Below are 19314 nucleotides of genomic sequence, written 5' to 3'. Positions count from 1 at the left end.
ATAAATCAGATCATGTCACTTTCCTGCTTAAAGCTCTTGAATGGCTTCCTGGTGATTTCATTCTAATTGCAAATTCTCTACAATGACCTATAAGATCCTACATGATTTAGCCCCTGCCTCTCTCTCCAGTTGCATTTCCTACTTCTTTCTCCTTCATTCACCACACTCAACCACACCAACCTTCTTTCTAACCCTTGAATGTATCCACTTCATTCCCAATGGCCCTTTGTAACCTGTTCCCTCTTTATAAAATGCTTTTCTCCCAGTTCTTCACATGGCCACTTTCTTCTTATTCATCATTCAGATCTCAGCTCAAATGTCACCTCCTCACAGGCTTTTCCTGACTATCATAGCTGAAGTAGTTCCCCACCGCCAAGTCACTATTTCCATATGCTGTTATTTTTTCTGAAATTATACTGTGCCTTCTTTGTGTTTTTATTGTCTATCTTCCTCAACTAGAATATAATCTCCAAGAGAGCAGGGACTATGTCTTGTTCACCATTACATCCTTACCACCACCTAACACAGTGTCTGGCACATTAAAGTTTCCAATAAATAGTTGTTGAATAAATGAATACACAAATATAGTAAGAGTCTCTAACACTCCCGTGAGCCATCTGAATCATTATAAAGCTTCAAAACAGTGACCAACTTCTTCACATTAGAACTGGGGGGCACTTTTTTGGTGTGAGACAGCTATGTGAAAACAAACTAGAACTTCTGTGGATAAGCATAGAAAACAGGCTACTTCATGAAGTTACATAGGCTTGTTCATTCAATAAATAATTTGCTGTGGATAAACTGATAAACAAGATGCACACAGCTCTGCCTTCATGGAATTGAGAGTCTACTGGGGCAGACAGATATTAAAAGCAATTACAATAAAATTTAACAAATGTGAACAAAATGTGATGCAGCCATATAATATTATTAAGCATAAAAAGGAACTGCTGATACATGTTATAACATGGATGAACCTGGAAAACATTATACTAAGTGAAAGAGGCCAGCCTCAAAAGGTCACATATTTATGATTTCATTTATATATATGAAATACCTAGAAGAGACAAATCTATAGAAAGTAGATTAGTGGTTGCTTAAGGCTAGAGGGATGGGGGAAAGCAGGTTAGAATGAGAGAGAACTAAAGGGTACAGGGTTTCTTTTTGAGGTCATGAAAATGTTCTAAAATTGGTTGTGGTGATGGTTGCATGTATCTCATTGTTTTTTTTTATTCAACTTTATTTTTTTATTTCAGAGTATTATGAGGGTACAAACATTTTGGTTACATGATGATTTTTGTACAGTTTGAGTCAAAGTTATGTGTGTCCATCACCCAGATAGTGTGCACTGTACCCGTTAGGTGTGAATTTACTCATCCCCTGCTTGATTTTTGTTGAATTTTATTACCATATGTACACGAGTGTTGATCATTTAGTTCCAATTTAATATTGAGTACATGTGGTGTTTATTTTTCCATTCTTGTGATACTTCACTTAGGAGGATGGGTCTCCAGTTTCATCCAGCTTGTTATAAAAGGTATTAGTTCATAATTTTTTTATGTCTGAGTAATACACCATGGTGTGCATATACCACATTTTATTAATTCACTCATATATTGATGGGCATTCCACATCTTTGTGATTGTGAATTGTGCTGCTATAAACATTCGAGTGCAAGTATCTTTTTTATAAAATGTCTTTTTTTCTTTTGGGTAAATACCCGGTAGTATCTCATTGTTCATACTAAAATACTAAATGCCAATTTGAATGAGTGAATTTTATGATATGTAAATTAATTAGTCCTCAATAAAGGTATTTTTAAAAAATAAATGCTATGAAAGAGGAAGTACAAGAAACCATGTACACATAACCTAGTCGAATGCTCAGAGAAGGCCTTTGTGAAAAAGCAATGAGATCTGAAGAATGACTAGGAACTACCCAAGTGGTATTTAGGGTAGTGCAGCGGGTGTCTAACAAAGTATATGGTATGAGTGAAAACTTGGGGAAAAAAGAAAGTCTAGCACTGGAAACTGTTGAGTACATCTGGAATGTAGAATAAAGGTGATAGAAATATGGCTGTAGGAACAAAAAGCAGTCATATAGAGTCTTGGGTCAATGAGAAGCCACTAAAGGATTTTAGATGGGGGTGACAAGATGAGATGTGAAGCTGTTCTTTTCTATGTCAGAGATAAATGCATGACTCCATTCACCAAAGTGTTTTGGGACACTTAAGGATGAAATGAAAAATAATAAAGTATGATGCTATTATGTATAATGACAATATAGAGCAAAGCCATTTTAAAGAATTTTGATAGCAAGTACATGAATCAGTGAGCAAATGTAAGCACTTAAAGGTTACCATCAACATAAAAGTTGTTTCTATAGATACAAAACAGCATAGTTGTCATAAGTACAAACTTTGGAATAAGACAGAACCTGGATTATGTCTCAGATGTGCTACTTATTGGCTGTGTAATCATGAGTAAGTTACTTCTAACTCTGAACCTAAGTTTCCCCATTTATAAAATGGGAAAGGTAATACCTACTCCACAGGGTTGCTGTGAGAGTTAAAGGACATACTTTTACGTATAGTGCCTGGCACATAATAAGCATTCAATAAATGCTAGTTATTGCTATGTCATTGTACCTTCTATCTCCTCTTAGCCAATCTTCTTGAAAGAGTGCTTTATACCTGTCTACTTATCCTCACTTCCTATGTGTTTATCTTCTTCTATTAGAATTTAAGTATCATGAAGGCAGGGACTGTTTTGTTCACCAATGTATCCTCACCACCCTAGAACAGTGCCTCACATGTAAGACACAGACTCCTTTTTTAATTGAATGAATGAATAATTAAACACACTCCTCAATGCACAGCAATCTGGCTTTTGCAAACATCAATTCACCAATCCTCCTTTGGAAAATATTAATCCAACAGACACTTTGCAGTCCTTATCATACTGGTTCTGTCTATTACATGTGGCATTAAATAACAACTCATCCCTTCTTGAAACTCATTACTCCCTTGGCTTCCATGACACTACTCTCTCCTAAGTTTCCTCATATCTTTTGAACTGTTACCTTTTGGTGTTTCTCCTGGTTCCTCACTTGCCAAGCCCTTAAAAATTGGTATTCCCCAGTGTTCTTTCCTTGGCCTACCACTCTTCTCCCTACACCAGTGATTGTAAAATGCAGAAATACCAAAGGGGGCTTTTGCCAAACTATACTTTCTAGAGTCTGAGAATCAATACCTCAGCAAATAACTACTGCTGGAAAGTTTTATAGTACTCCAGTATGCTGGGAAGGCAAAAAGGTTGGGAACTCCTCTACCTGCACTCCTTGGTCAACTCCCTCCCTAGTTCTGTACCACCTGTGTGATAATGACTCCCCAGGCTCTTGTCTATATCCATGAACTCTCTCCTGAGTTAGGGCTAGTATATCCAAATGTATCCACTGGATGTTCCTTGTGCACATCAAACTAAGTGTCCAAAACTATGATGTCTCCCACAAAACCTGCTCCTTCTTCTGTGGTGCCTCTATCAATGAATGCCACCATCTGGTCACCAACTCCAAAAACCCAGAAGTTCTCTTTGACACCTCCTTTCTCCCACACCTCCCCACAACCAGTCAACCAAATCCTGTTGACTTTATTAACTAACTTATTCTCAACTCCATCCCATCTTCTATATCCCCACTGTCATGTTCAAGTTCAGCCCTTCATCCCCTCTTGCTGAGATCACTATGAGGGTCTTCTAATCAGCTTCCTTCTCTCTAGGTCAATGGTTCTCAAAATGTGATCCCCATACTAGCAGGATCAGTATGGCCTAGGAACTTGTTAAAAATGTAAATTCTCGGGTCCCACTCCAGACCTACTGAATCAGAATCTGGAAATGGGGCCAAGCTAATGGCATTTTAACAAGCCTTCCAGGTGATTCTGATGCATGTTAAACTTTTAAGAACCACTGCTCCAGACTTATCCCCTTAGATTAGTGGTCTTCAACCTGAACACTGCAATCATCTGAAAAGTTCTGAAAATATTGACACCTGGGTCTTACTCCTTAGGCTGAGTTAATTGGTCTAAAGTAAACAAGGGAGCTGTGAAAATTCCCCAAGTGATTCCAATGTGCACCCAAAATTAAGAACCAGTGTCATAAAGTTCAGTCTCCACAAAGCCAGAGTGATTTATTTAAAATGCAAATCTGACCTGAATAAAAGCATTCTCTCTTTTTTTTGTTTGTTTGTTTCATTTTGAAACAGGATCTCCATATGTTGCCCTGGTCTCAAACTCCCAGGCTCAAGCGATCCTCCCACCTCAGCCTCCTGAGTACCTGGGATTACAGGCATACGCTACCATGTCCAGCTCTAAAAGCTTACAATAACTCCCCATCAAGCTATAAAAAAAGTCCAAGCACCTCAGTATAGCATTCAATACCCTTTATGACCTAACCAACCCTTAGCCACCAACATGAGGAAGGTAAAATAGTGTAGAGGTTAAAAATGTCAGTTTGAAGCCAAATGATCTGAGTTTAAATTCCAGCTCTCCCACTTACTAACTGTGAAAACTTAGGTGGGTTACTTAATCTCTCACTGCTTCAGTGCCTACCTCATGGGACAATGGTGAGGATTAAATGAATGAATACATCTAAGTCTCATTAGGATAGTTCCTGACACACAATAAAGCACTCAACAAATGTTAGTTATTATCATTCAAGATGCCACCACCTACAAGGAGTGTATCTCAAACTTTTGGGCTAAAATTTCCTTCCACAGAACTCTGAGTTTATCACTTACCAGGCTGCACTGATTATCTGTTTGTATACCTACAATACTTTTGTAATAGCTATAATTTCTCTGTAACTACTAAAATGGTGCATGATATATAATAAATAATTGTTAAACAAAACTGATATTAGCAGAGAAACCACATACCAAAATCACATTTTAGCCCTAAATTTGTTTTTGTAGCAGTAATATCACCAGTAATTACATAATACATTTGTGATATTCAGTTTCCTACAAACATAACAGCAGAAACTTTCAAAGCCAACGTGAACAATAGCATGGCCTTGAAATGAAATCAAGTTTCAGGGTTTGTTTTTTTTTAAGTACCAGGTTTTCTATTACATGATCTCTGTCTTATCTAAAGTTGGCAAATGGGAATATATTAAGTCTTTTATATCAATAATTCTACATGATACTATTAATAAAGTATCCTATATTCTCGAGCACTTGAATTGGAATAATAATATTAAGGACCACTGTACATCACCAGATTGCCAAGGAGACAGCTTTTTTTTTTTACCTGGGAATGATTCTGAGAGGCTACTAAAAATATACATAATGATTCTTTCATCTTCAGAATGATATGTAGCAACTAATAATAAGACTGAAAGGTCTGAGACATCAAAGAAAACTAAAATGTACCCCAAATCCACAATGTGCATACCTTCAAAATACCATCCAAAGTACCCTTGTAGAGGTCCACATGTCCCACGATTGCCCTCTGGTTCATCATGCGAGTTCGTACCACATCAACCGGATTGGAGGCCAGAGCCCCAGCCAAGCCGCATGTAAAGCTGGAACTAAAGATGAAACTGGAACTAAACTTTAAGAAGATAGATTGCCCCCACTTTCACCCTCTGCCCACTTAAACAGAAATTAGGCCAACCATAAATGTATAATAACTCAGATCCAATCAGATAAAACCTGGTACTTGCCCTTTCATTATGACCTAAAGAGAAAGGAAATCTATACTAGAGAAACACACCATACAAAGGTTGTCCCTTCAGTTTTCGATCTGAAACTTAGCCTCTTTCTTAAAGGAGACAGTTTATAAACCTAACGAGATCCCCAAGCAGGAAATGTCACACACCATCTACTAGTTACATAAAATTTTCAAACCACCATATCAAATGCCAAATGCATTTGAGTAGCAAAATATCATAAAGATTTAAAGACAAAGAAAATGTAAGATGAGATTAACAACAGTTTTCGGCCAAAAACTGTGCTTTAGTTTCACAGGCCCTATAAAATTTCACCCTTTTTTCTCATTCCCATTGAGAAAAGTTTGCTTTCTGATACAAAATTAACCAAAGCAAATAATAGATGTGCTTATTAGATATAGAGGCTGTGTATGAATAAATGCAAATCCTATGCACCTCTAGTAGGCTGCTGTATTAGACACTGCTCCCAGGTACCCAAATACCCATACCCCCTGAGATCTCTGTGAAGTGTAAAGTGTTCAGAAGGTTTGAAGTTCTGGTAATAGGACAGACAAGGGTATTTAGGCCATACGTACCAGTTGTCAATTCCACTTGAGGACTTCAGTAAAAGAGGTTTGCTCAAAATGCTGGAAATACAGAATGAGCACAACCTATCCTACTTACACAAAGTGAGTTAAAATTGTGTCGCCCATCATTCCGGACAATATTAAGTGTTTCTTGGTAATGTCATAGACTGGTAGCTCCACTCCTACAACAATAGCAGCACGCTGAGCAGTTGGGACCACACCCTACGAAACACAAGTGACATTAGACACCAAAGAAATGCAAAGGGAATGACATAAGTCTTAAAGTGAACAAAATAGATCAGGAGTTTAAAAGTGCCAGAAAAATCCAAATCTGAAGTACAGAGGTCACTCTTTCAAATCAATGACTAATACTGGAACACTTATAAATTCCCAATTCACTTGCTGTATTAAAAATAAAATAATGATATGACAACCAAAGCACAAGAGACAAAGGAAAAAAATAAATTGGACTTAATCACAATTTAAAACTTATGTGATTCAAAAGATACCACCAAGAAAATGAGGAGTCAACCCATACAATGGAGAAAAATATTTGCCAATCATATACCTGCTAAGGAACTAGTATCTAGGATATATAAAGAACACTTATAACACAATAGTCAATTAAAAAACGGGCAAAAGATCTGAAGACATTTCCCTCAAAGAAGATATATGAATGGCCAATAAGCATATGAAAAGATGTTCAACATCATTAGTCATTAGGGAAATGCAAATCAAAACCATAATGACATATCATTTCATACCTACTAGAATGGCTATTTTTTTTAAAGTAAAAGAACAAGTGTTGGTAAAGATGTGGAGAAATTGGAACCCTTATACTGCTGGTAGGAATGTAAAATAGGGCAACCACTATGGAAAACAACTTGCCATTTCCTCAAAAAGTTAAACAGAATTACCATACAACCCAGCAATTCCACACCTAGGTACATACCCAAGAGAACTGAAAACATTATGTTCATGCAAAAATATGTACATGGATGCTCATAGCAGAATTATTCATAATAGCCAGAAAGTACAAAACCCCAAGTGCTCATTGATTGATGAGGGGATAAACAAAATGTGGCATATCCATACAATGGAATTATTATTCAGCCATAAAAAGAAATGAAGTACTGATACATGCTGCAACATGGATGAACCTTGAAAATAGTATGCTGAATGAAAGATGCCAGTCACAAAAGACTACATATTGTATGATTGCATTTATGTGAAATATCTAGAATTGGCAAATCTATAGAGACAGAAAGTACAGCAGTGGTTATCTAGAGCCAGGCATGGTGGCTCATGCCTGTAGTTCCAGCTACCCAGGAGGCTGAGGCAGGAGGATTGCTTGAGCCCAGGAGTTCGAGGCTGTAGTGAGTTGTGATGGCATCACTGCACACCAGCCTGGGTAACAGACTGAGACCCTATTGCTTAAAAAAAATTGAAAATAACATACCATAGGGACAACTGCTTTCTGGGATAACTGTTATACTAAAGTGCTCAATCATCTCTAAGTTCCCAAACTCAATTTATTAAGTGGAAATGATGTGGTTGTGCTGAGATGCTTGATTCTGCTGATGTGGCTAGCCAAACAGTGCCTTCTCTTTGACTCTTCTGTATATTTCACTCTGTTAAAAAGGGTGACCTTCACAGAAGATTACTATGGTGAATAGTAAGGCTCCAAACTGGAGCCCACAGGCTAAAATGAGGCCACAGACATGTTTTGTGTGGCCCACACAGTGTTTCTAAGATTGAATCAGTTGTCAACATGTAAAAAAATCAGGACATTTCACATGGCTTCTCTTGAAAGGCCAGAAAATTTGGCCACGCTGGGCTCACCATCAGTGCATGGCAGCAATAGGCTGGAGCTGAGGAGCAGATGTCCTCTTTCAACAGGGCTAGTGCTCCCCAGTTCACCACTGTCCCCACCACACTACTGTCTTTCCAACTCTGAGGTAAGTGCTAGTTACACTTTGTTATCGTACTTGTGCTGTTTTTTTCTCACAATGAAGTAAGGAAGAAAGTAAAATGTTTCCAGTACCCATGTTATTAATATAATCAAAACAGGAAAATAAAACAGACTAAGAGAACCACATGTTTGAAGATAAATACAAACATATTTCTTTGTTGAAATGAAAAAACATTCCTATATTTCTAATATGCAAATAAAACATGTCAGTCTCAACAGAATTCATAAAACAATGTATTTTGCTTCTTTTTTTTTTTCTTTTTGAGACAGGGTCTCACTCTGTCACTCAGGCTAGAGTGCAATGGCATCATCATAGCTCACTGCAACCTAAACTCCTGAGCTCAAATGATCCTCCTGCCTCAGCCTCTCAAATAGCTGGGACTACAGGCGTGCGCCACCACACCTGGCTAATGTTTTTTTTTAATTTTTTGTAGAGACAGAGTCTCACTGTGTTGCCTGGACTGGTCTCAAGCTCCTGGCCTCAAGTTATCCTCCCACCTCAGCCTCCCAAAGTGCTGGGATTACAGGTGTGAGCTACCACACTCAGCCTGTACTCCACTTCTTTGTTACATGCCTAAGTCACATAAGTAGCCTGGATCATAAAAGTAGCTATGTTCACTTTCTCAAAAAATAAACCTATTATTACCATATAATCTAGCAATTCCACTTCTGGATATATATCCAAAGGAACTGAAAGCAGGGTTCCAAAGGGATATTTGCACACTCATGCACAGCAGCATCATTCACAACAGCCAAAAGGTATTGTGAATCCAAGTGTCCATCAATGGTTGAATGGATAAAGAAAATGTGGTATATACATAAAATGGAATATTATGCAGCTTTAAAAAGGAAGAAGATTCTGACACATGCTACCACATGGATGAACCTTGAGGACATTATGCTAAGCAAAATAAGCCAGTCACAAAAAGACAAACCCTATATAATTCCACTTACATGAGGTACCTAGAGTAGTAAAATTTATAGACAGAAAGTAGAATGGGGGTTGCCAGGGGCTGGGGAAAGGAGAAATGGGGAGTTGTTTAATGGGTTTAGTTTGAGTTTCACAAGATAAAGAGTTCTGGAGGTGAGTTCCACAACAATGTGAATGTACTTAACACTATCGAACCATACACTTAAAAATGGTTAAGATGATAAATTTTAGGTTATGTGCAATTTACCACAACTAGAAATAAAAAATAAAGTAGCTGTGCTCTCCTGACAAATCTCCAATTCTACATATTGCTCTGTCTTTTGTCCCTCGGTATCAGTTTGTGAGAAGGTTCTAGTTAATTCCATCTTCTGGTTTTAAATTATACTAATCAAGAAAGTATACCCTGCTGTTATCAAAAAGTAAACCTCGGTGGGGCACGGTGGCTCACGCCTGTAATCCTAGCACTCTGGGAGGCCAAGGTGAGAGGATCGCTCAAGGTCAGGAGTTCGAGACCAGCCTGAGCAAGAGCGAGACTCCGTCTCTACTCAAAAAAAATAGAAAGAAATGATCTGGACAGCTAAAAATATATAGAGAAAAAAAATTAGCCGGGCATGGTGGCACATGCCTGTAGTCCCAGCTACTTGGGAGGCTGAGGCAGAAGGATCGCTTGAGCCCAGGAGTTTGAGGTTGCTGTCAGCTAGGCTGATGCCACGGCACTGTAGCCCAGGCAACAGAGTAAGACTCTGTCTCAAAAAAAAAAAAAAAGGTAAACCTCAAGGATCATTAATGGATGTGAAGACCATTAGGTAAAAGATGATTAGATATCAGGATATATACATGCTGCTAGACTATCACCCCACAGATTACTTGCTAAATGCAAAGGGGAAAAAAAACTTATCTTTTACAATGATGAGATCTGGTAGACATCATCCTACCTAGTAATCAAATTTGGCACTAGTCATGGGACAACCAAACATTATGTGCCTCTTGTGATGAAATATGAAATATACAGCATCACCTATGAAGCTCTCCTACCAAAAATGTGTCACATGGATCTAATCAAGCCAATGGACCCAACCTTCAGTTTATTGGAAATACATGGTACAGAAGACCAAGTTAAACACCACAAGGAAATGTTCTATAAGAAAATTAGCCTGGAGCTGGGCGCGGTGTCCAGCACTTATTGTCCCAGCTACTTGGGAGGCTGAGGTGGGAGGAGTGCTTGACCCAGGAGTTTGAGGTCAGCCTGGGTGACATAGTGAAACCCCCATCTCTTATAAAAAACAAAAAGAAAACTAGCCTGGTCTCATCAATAGAGGAAGTTTTAATATGTACTGGATATTAGGTATTAGGGACTTGTTAATTTTCTTGGATGTGATAATGGTACTGTTATTACAGGAGAATTTTCTTATTCTTAGGGAATGCACAGTGAAGTATTTAGGTGAATGCTATGATGTCTGCAATTTACTTTCATATAGTTTAGCTAAAAAAAGAAAAGCATAAATATAGCAAATATGGTCAAACTTTACAGTCATTTAATCCAGGTCATGGGTATGTAGTTCATAGTTCTATTCTTTCAATTTTTCTTTATGTTTGAAATTTTTTATTATAAGTTATAGAAAATTACAAAGGAAAAAAATAGCAAAGCTCTCGTTTTTATTTAAAAGTCTATTAATGGATTTCCCAATTCCACTCTCTGTATATTCTACTTATTAATATTATAATATTTAATGATTAAAAGTAGATTAAAAATTATGGCAACAATGACAACAAAAAGGCAAAGTATAGATAGAAGACAAAGATAATATGACAAAATGTCAACAGAAATTATCTCTAGGTGGTAGGACTTCTGGACTTTATATAAACAAACCAAAATGACTATCTCAAATAATGTAATAACTTTCCCCACATATACAATCCCCAAATGTTAAGCAGAAATAAAGACCAATGATAAGTTTTGGTCCTTTCATAGGTGATGAGGAGCTTCTTACCCTATTATAATTCACAATTTTATGGCTTTACATAAAGGAAGTTTTCTTTGCAAATGCTAGAACTGATAGTATAAAACACTACCAGGAAAAGAGTACTTACTCTCCACAGACCCCTGGTGCCTTCCTGTTGGTATATATCGATGAAGCTGCCAATCATGCTCCCTTGGAACAGGCTTCCTTGAGCCTGCATCCGAATCTAAAAGAAGAGGTGAACATTTTGTTTTGACAGAAAGAACCAAAATGAGATGTTTTACTCCTTTAAAATTAAGAAAACAGTATTTGGGAATTATCAGAAAAATCTCTATTATGATGAAATTAATGAGTTAAACTGTATATAGAAAGAATGTAATTTGTGTCATAGTGCATTTTATAGAGATGATTTTCATCACATTCCTCATACTAAGTCCATCATTTCTGAAGTTACAAAATTTGGGGAAAAGGAAGAACAAATAGCAGGTGTAGAAAATGATTCATTTAAAATATGATTAGTGGAAAATTAGAAACCTAAATATCCAAAAACAACAACACAGAATGGTTACATAAATTATGATATATCCATTTAATGGAATACTATGAAGCCATAAAATTCTGTTGGAAAATATTTGTTGATACTGAAAGATGTCAAAAATTAATTTCCAAATATAAAAGAAGGTTACAAAGTAGTATATATATCATTTTTATTAAAAAACATGTAAATTTAAATATATCCCTAAACACCAGGAGACTGGAGGAACACACACATCCAAATATTGACAGTGGTTTATATCTGAGTGGTGAGGCTACAAGTAAGGATTTTTCTCTGTTTTTTTTTCCTGCTTTCCATTGTTTTCTACATTGAAGATGCATTGCTTATGTAATTATAAAAAGCAAAAAGTTTTAAAATGTAATTTTATGCTTACAAGACCTTAAATTGAGTTTTATTTGTAAAAAGCACGATATTATATTCTGCCAAGTAGCCTTTGCAAGCTACAAGAAAGGAAATACAGTATTAAATAGTCATGTAAAAGATTTGGTACAATTTCCCACAGACTCCAAACACATACAATCAATCATAGGAGTCAGTCACTAAATACTAGTGCCCAAATGTACGCCTGATTTTCATGAAGCACAACTCTAGCATTCAAGATTTCAATAAACGTCCTTTGTAAGTCATGTAACAGCAGCACGCTTTTATGCAGAAAGTCAACTGTTACTACTAAGAGTTTTGAAATAAAAACCTAAGCCCAATTAAATCGAGATACAAACTACCATAAAGACAAATCAAAACTACAAATACCCTATGGTAAGTAGAAGACGTCTTTAAGGAGGTGATTCCTGAGCACAATCGGGATTAGGGTGAGGCAAGTGAAGTACTTTCCTTAGGTGAGAAATGTAAGGGGACACAAAATGCTCAGTAATCAAAATAAATAGTATCTTAATGCAATATTTTCAAAAAATCAAAATTAATCCACAAAAATCCATGATGACGGATCAAATATCAAAATTTTAACTAAAGCCAGGATTCAACAGGGCCAGGATTAGGGTGAGGTGAGTGAAATGAATCATATAAAATTTTTATAACTGGTTTATCATTAATTTTTGAATTAATTTTGATTTTCTTAAAAATGTTGCATAAAATGTTATTTATATTGATTACCGAGTTTTTTGGCACCCTCTTACATTTTGTCCCCAAGGGGAGTGCCTCACTTGTTTTACCCTAGGTCTGGCCCCGTTTCTGAGCACAGTCTTGAAGGACAAATTTACCAGGAAAAGGAGAAAACGCAATGCAGGGAGAAAGAGAGCTACATGCACAAAAGCAAAGAAGCAATACACAGTAGATCAGATATGGATTTAGATCACTCTGGCTTCAGTCTGGAGATGGGTTGAGAAAGTACACACTAGAGTGAAAAGCCAAGTCAGGAGGCTTCTGAGATGAGTGCCATAATAGGAATGGTGGGGAAACAACAAATTTGAAAAATATTTATGAGGTAAAATCTACAGAACTTGATACCTGATTCAATACTAAAAGGAAACACAGATAGAAGAATCCAGGATGATCTAGGTTTCCAGCTTGGATGACCCAGTAGATCTGGCTGGGTAATTGTGGTAGATTACTAGCTGTCCCCCAACATCTATTCTCCCCTTCTTCAATAATTAGAGTTTTAGTTGGGCACATGGTCCCCCAATTAGAGACATTTCCCAGCCTTCCTTTCAGCTAGATATAGTCATGGAACTAAGTCCTTCAGAATGAAATGTGAATAGAAATAGTGGTTGAAACTTCCCTGTGTCTTGCTTCAAAGGAAATTGCCTCTATTTCAAAATAGCCAAACAGCCCTACTTAATAAGAAAAAGTTCTTCCTTGCAGAATAATTCTAGCTAAGAAACATGGAACGCATGACAGAATTAGAAAAATCACCATTTTGCAGCCTTTGGTGAAATAACTGATTCAGGTAATGGTCACCAATAGAGGAAACTATTAGATGAAGGGTCGACAGGAAACTTTACAAAGGAGGAATAAGGCTGTCACACCTGAATTTACTGATCAATCTTAACATCCCTAATATTGGGACAATCAAACATTGTATGCCTCCTCACATGACTCAGTATGACCTTTACAGATACCTTCCATTTACAGAAATAGACAGTTTAGAGGAATAAGTTAAATGACCTCACAAGGAAGCAAACAGACAAATCCAGAAGTTGGGAATTCTACAGGATAACTGATCCAGTTTATTCAACAAGTTAATGGTAAAAATGAAAAAACAAAGGTGTGTGGGTGGCAGTGGGGTACTTTAGAGTAAAAGGGAGTTAAGAAACATAACTATCAGGCCGGGCATGGTGGCTCATGACTATAACCCTAGGTCTCTGGGAGGCCGAGGTGGGCGGATCATGTGAGCTCAGGAGTTTGAGACCAGCCTGAGCAAGAGCAAGACCTCGTCTCTACTAAGAAAATAGAAAGAAATTAGCCAGACAACTAAAAATATATATATATATATATATATATATATATATATATATATATAAAATTAGCTGGGCATGGTGGCACATGCCTGTAGTCCCAGCTACTCAAGAGGCTGAGGCAGTAGGATTGCTTAAGCCCAGGAGTTTGAGGTTGCTGTGAGCTAGGCTGATGCCACAGCACTCTAGCCCAGGCAATAGAGTGAGACTCTGTCTCAAAAAAAAAAAAAAATATGTGAGGGGAAATGACAATATTTGGAATGTTCTTTAAAAGAATTCAGAAAAAAAGGAATAATGAAGCAGGTATAGCAAAATCTTAGCTGTTGAATCTAGGCAATGTATACAAAGATGTTCACTGTACTATTATTATTCTTTCCTCTTCGGTATGTTTGAAATTGCTCATCAAAAACTACATATTTAAAGATTTAAACTGTTAACAAAAATGTAGGCCACACATGAGATATACCCAAAGGCCAAACACCCATCACCAAGTAAGCAAAACTTACATCATCCTGATTTCCCCAAAAATTCTCTAATCATAAACACAGAATGTAAGTTTTACGTCCTTGTCAGCATGCTTCAGTGAAATGAAACCAATCCACTATAGACAATCAGCTTAAACAGTTGTTTGCCTTTAAAAGAACAATAATTTATAACAGCCAATCACGAAAAAGGTCAAAATACTTCCTCCTCTGTGCTTTACAAACTGTGCTATAACTGCTGTAAGGTGAGCTGCTTATCACTTGGTTTGAAGTATCCTAGATCGTGATCTGTACTTTCTCTTACTGTATGACAATAAACTTTTAAATTTTTCCTAACTTAATCTGATTTTATTTTTGACAAAACAAAAGGAAAATGCTTTCCCTTGACTCTCTCTCTTCCCATGGGAATGTAGGTGTGGTGGTGATCCAACTTGAACCATACAGATTTTAAAATACCACAGGACAGAGGTCAGCAAACTTTTTCTATAAAGTGCCAGACAGTAAATATATTAGGCTTTGCAGGACTTAAGGCCTCTGTCCCAACTACTCAGCTCTGCCACTGACTCATAAAAGCAACCATAGACAATACATAAACAAATGGGGTGGCTGTGTTCCAATAAAACTTTATTTACAACATGCACTGGACCAGATTTGGCCCACAGATAGTAGTTTGCCAATCCTTGCCCTAGGAGATAATGGCAGTGCAACAAAATCGAAGGAACCTGGATCCCGGATGACTGCATGGAGTAGGGCCACTCCACCAGCATAAACCACTCTCCTCCAGACTGTTACATGAGGGAGAAGTAAACTTGTATATTGTCTGAGGACTTGTATTTTTTAGTCTCTTTGTTATAGCAGCTTAGCCTATATACCCTCATACTGTGAAAGCCAAAGTCTTAAGAATGAAAATGGTCAACCAGGGAGAAATTGTAGGACAAAAGAGCTAAAGATGGAACTTTGAGTCAGAGAAGAGAGAGATTTACGGTAGGTGCAGAATAAAAGCCCACAAATGAAACCAAGGAGTATGAAAACTAGAAGAATCTAAATATTGTGGGGTCAAAATGAAAGGAGAACTTCAAGTAAAAGGAATTAGTCAAAATTGGTTAAGTAAGATGAGAACTAAATGTCCACTGGATTGGATAATGTGGACATTGCTGCTGACCCTGGGGAGAGTAGTTTCAATCAAGTAGCAGGAGTGATTACAGCAGGTTATGGAGGGATGGAGGGTAAGGACTACTCTTTGTAAAATCTGGATAAGAAGAGAAGAAAAAGGTGGTATTTTGAGGAAGTCAGAGGGTCAAGAAGAAGTATTTTAGGACAGAAAGACGTGCACATATTTATCATTTGAAGGGAGGTAACCAGTAAAGAAGAAGAGGCTGAAGATAAGAGAAAAAGGATAAATGATAGAGAAAGGTTCCTAATGAAACAGAAGTGAGTAAGAGCAGAGTAAAGCCAGGATTTTTTAACTTGACTGTGTACCAGAACCACCTGGAGGGCTTGTCAAAACACAGACTGCTAGGTCCCATCCCACACCTTTCTGATTAACTAGGTGTGGGGTAGGGCCTGAGAATTTGCATTTCTAACAAGTTCCCAGGTAATGCTGATGCAGTTGGTCTGGAGAACCATACTTTGAGAACCACTACAGTAGAGACGAGGTAAGGATGGGTATGGATATAAATAAGTTTATAGGTGAAGGGTGAAAGGACAAGAAGTTGAGAGGTGTAAGGCAAGGCCATAGGAGGTGGAGTTGTCTGCTAAGATCAAGAGGAACACAGAGCTAACAGAACGCTTGAAGGTTTAAAATGTCCTTGAGGATAGGAGAAAGAGGTGCCCAAGGATAATGAAAGGACTGCACAGCCCAACAGTGATCATAAATCATATCGGCATGGCCACAGTCTAAGATTGTGACTTTTCCCCCCAGCACTAATCAGTCCTACTGAGGTATAAGAAACGAAAAAGTGGATGGTAGCATTGGTAAATGATTGTAATTTTGTCAGACAGATCAGAGGTATGAGAACTTGAAAGTGAATCACTTAGGTCACTAAGTCTAGGATCCAGATGGATAAAAAAGCATGTGTCAGAGAGTTAAGTATTATTCTTGAAAAGCACATTCTAACAAGTATGATTATACTGCAAATATTTTAGAGTTTTAGGACACAGTAAATTCTCTTCATAAATACTTGTTCTGTAAATCTAAAATAATATAAAAATTCTGTAGCTAAATTACTCTCACTTTAGTCCAGAAAGTCTATTTCATATTTTTTCTCTGTCAGCCACCATTGTTTTTTTTTCATGTATGCTATTTTTAACTCACTCTCTCAGTTCTCAAAACTCTCTGAATTGCAATAGATCTCCCCTTCACTAACCTAGCCACTAGTGATTTCACCAGTGCTCAAATAAAGCATGTGTCCTCTTACCTTTTTCTCACAACCCCTTTAAAATAATTTTTTAAAACTTGGGATCCTCTCATATTTTAATCATAGATTTCGTGCTTTTAATTAATCATAAATTTAAATAAGTTAATAAGTAGAAAATATTTACCATTTTATGAGATACAGATAAAAATTGATATTAAAATAAATGTTTCACTCTGTGATTTGATAAAAATCTTAAAGAAATCCAAGTATATTCATAATAAATCAGCATCACTAACCTATACTATACTGGTTCTAAATTTAGAATATCCCAACATCCAACATAGGCCAAAATATATCATTTTAAAAGCCAAATCTCACCCTTAATAGAAATATTAATAAGACAGAGAAGGCTGGGCGTGGTGGCTCACACCTGTAATCCTAGCACTCTGGGAGGCCAAGGCGGGAGGACTGTTTGAGGTCAGGAGTTTGAGACCAGCCTCAGCAAGAGTGAGACCCCTGTCTCTACTAAAGACAGAAAAAAATTAGCCAGGCGTAAAAAAAATTAGCCAGGCGTGGTGGTGCGTGCTTGTAGTCCCAACTACTTGGGAGGCTGAGCCAGGAGGATTGCTTGAGCCCAGGAGTTTGAGGTTGCTGTGAGCTGGGCTGATGCCACTGCACTCTACCCAGGGTGACAGAGTGAGACTCTGTCTCAAAAAAAAGACAGAGAAAGAGGAATTACAGACTGAGGATACCCCAATTAGTTATTAAAGGAGACTTCTCCAAAACTATTATTGCGATTTATTCCTTTGTTTGATACTCCAGGTTACACTTCAGGTCAACATATCATACTAAGATTTGGAATGGGTGGGGAATATTCTGTAAAGCGGGGGAAGGACTATTCTAAACATAGATTCATTCTCAGACCAGTTTTAGAAAATAGTACAAATGAAAGTAAGGGACCTGGAAATTGATTCCTGTAAAACTGTATAGCCCTTGGAAAGAATCTACAGGGGCTTGCATACCCCAGTATGAAGACCAATGGATTAACGCATATCATAATAAATTGACTACTATTTATTATCTACTACCAAATGCAATGATAGGAAGTTTACATATATTATGTCTAATCCTTTACAACCCTATGTTATAAGTACTGCCTTATCTTCATTTTACAAATGAGGAAACTGAGGCTTAATGCAGTTAAATGATTTGCCCAAGGTTTTATAGCCATCAAGTGGGGAATCTGAACCCAAATCTGACTCAAACCTCATGCTCTTTTTAAATCACACTGCATACATCTCTTACCTTTAGAACATCAGTGGGATTGGCTATAGTGGAAGATATCACTCCTGACACTACCCCACAGATCATATTAATTAGAAGAGTTTCATCTGTAAAAAGGAAAAAGAAGGAAAGGTCTGTTTGTATTAGGCACCAGTTTCTGAGAACAGAGTACTGAGCTATAAGAAGAAAAGAAGCTTTCTTCTTTTTCTAAAGATAACTTTAGAAATGAACTACAAAGCTTATGAAAATAAACTCAAATATTTCTAGATCCCAAGTCAGTACTAAAATATATAAAAATTTTAAAATATAATTTCTTAAAAAATCGTTATTTCTAAAGGACACTAGAACATGTTCTATTCTTCTACATAACATGTCAATACCCCACATGAATTCAGAATGTGGTATTTCCCCTTCAAACATTTCAAACATCTAAAGAACATGATTTTTTTTAAATCTTGTTCTGGATAATCATCAACTCTAAATATTCAGAAACTGAACATTAAAAGATAAAATCTTATGTCTAATACAAAAAAGTTATCTAAATATATCTAAATATTGGCCAGGCACAGTGGCTCACACCTGTAAACCCAGCACTTTGGGAGGCTGAGGCAAGAGGATTGCTTGAGGCCAGGAGTTCAAGACCAGGCTGGTCCACATAGCAAGTCCTCACCTCTATAAAAAATTTAAAAATTAGTCAGGTGTGATACCACACACCTGTAGTCCGAGCTACTTGGAGGGTGAGGTAGGAGGATCACTTGAACCCAGGAGTTCGAGGTTACAGTGAGCTATCATTGTGCTACTGCACTCCAGCCTGGGCAACAGAGTAAGACCCTGTCTCTAAAATAAAAATAAATGAATAAATCTAAAATTAATTTTGACAGGCCTTAATTCTCTCCTAGCCTCTGTTAATTTACAGAAGGCTTCTGTAGTTGAATGTGAAAAAAAAATCATTTAGAACTAAATTCCCTCAGCCAGAAAAAAGAAAAAAGAAACCACAGAGCATATTGTTCTACAATGAAAATTGTATGTTCAAAATTATTCCTTCAAAATTATATCTTCAAAATCTTCAAA

At 37.1% G+C, this 19314-nt stretch overlaps 1 protein-coding gene across 2 annotated transcripts in view; it reads right to left on the bottom strand.

Moving 5' to 3' along the window:
• Positions 1-19314, bottom strand: part of SLC25A14 (solute carrier family 25 member 14) — a 48173-nt gene that overhangs the window by 17591 nt on the left and 11268 nt on the right. For both annotated transcript variants that reach the window (XM_045537777.1, XM_045537778.1), the window contains exons 5-8: positions 18265-18350; positions 11284-11379; positions 6387-6511; positions 5447-5582 (exon numbers count right to left, since the gene is read on the bottom strand). In XM_045537777.1, the coding sequence (XP_045393733.1) occupies positions 5447-5582; positions 6387-6511; positions 11284-11379; positions 18265-18350 (443 nt within the window). The remainder of the gene's footprint in view (positions 1-5446; positions 5583-6386; positions 6512-11283; positions 11380-18264; positions 18351-19314) is intronic.

The sequence above is a fragment of the Lemur catta genome, chromosome X, assembly GCF_020740605.2.
Source record: "Lemur catta isolate mLemCat1 chromosome X, mLemCat1.pri, whole genome shotgun sequence".
NCBI lineage: Eukaryota > Metazoa > Chordata > Mammalia > Primates > Lemuridae > Lemur > Lemur catta.
This window is presented reverse-complemented; position numbering and strand designations above follow the sequence as displayed.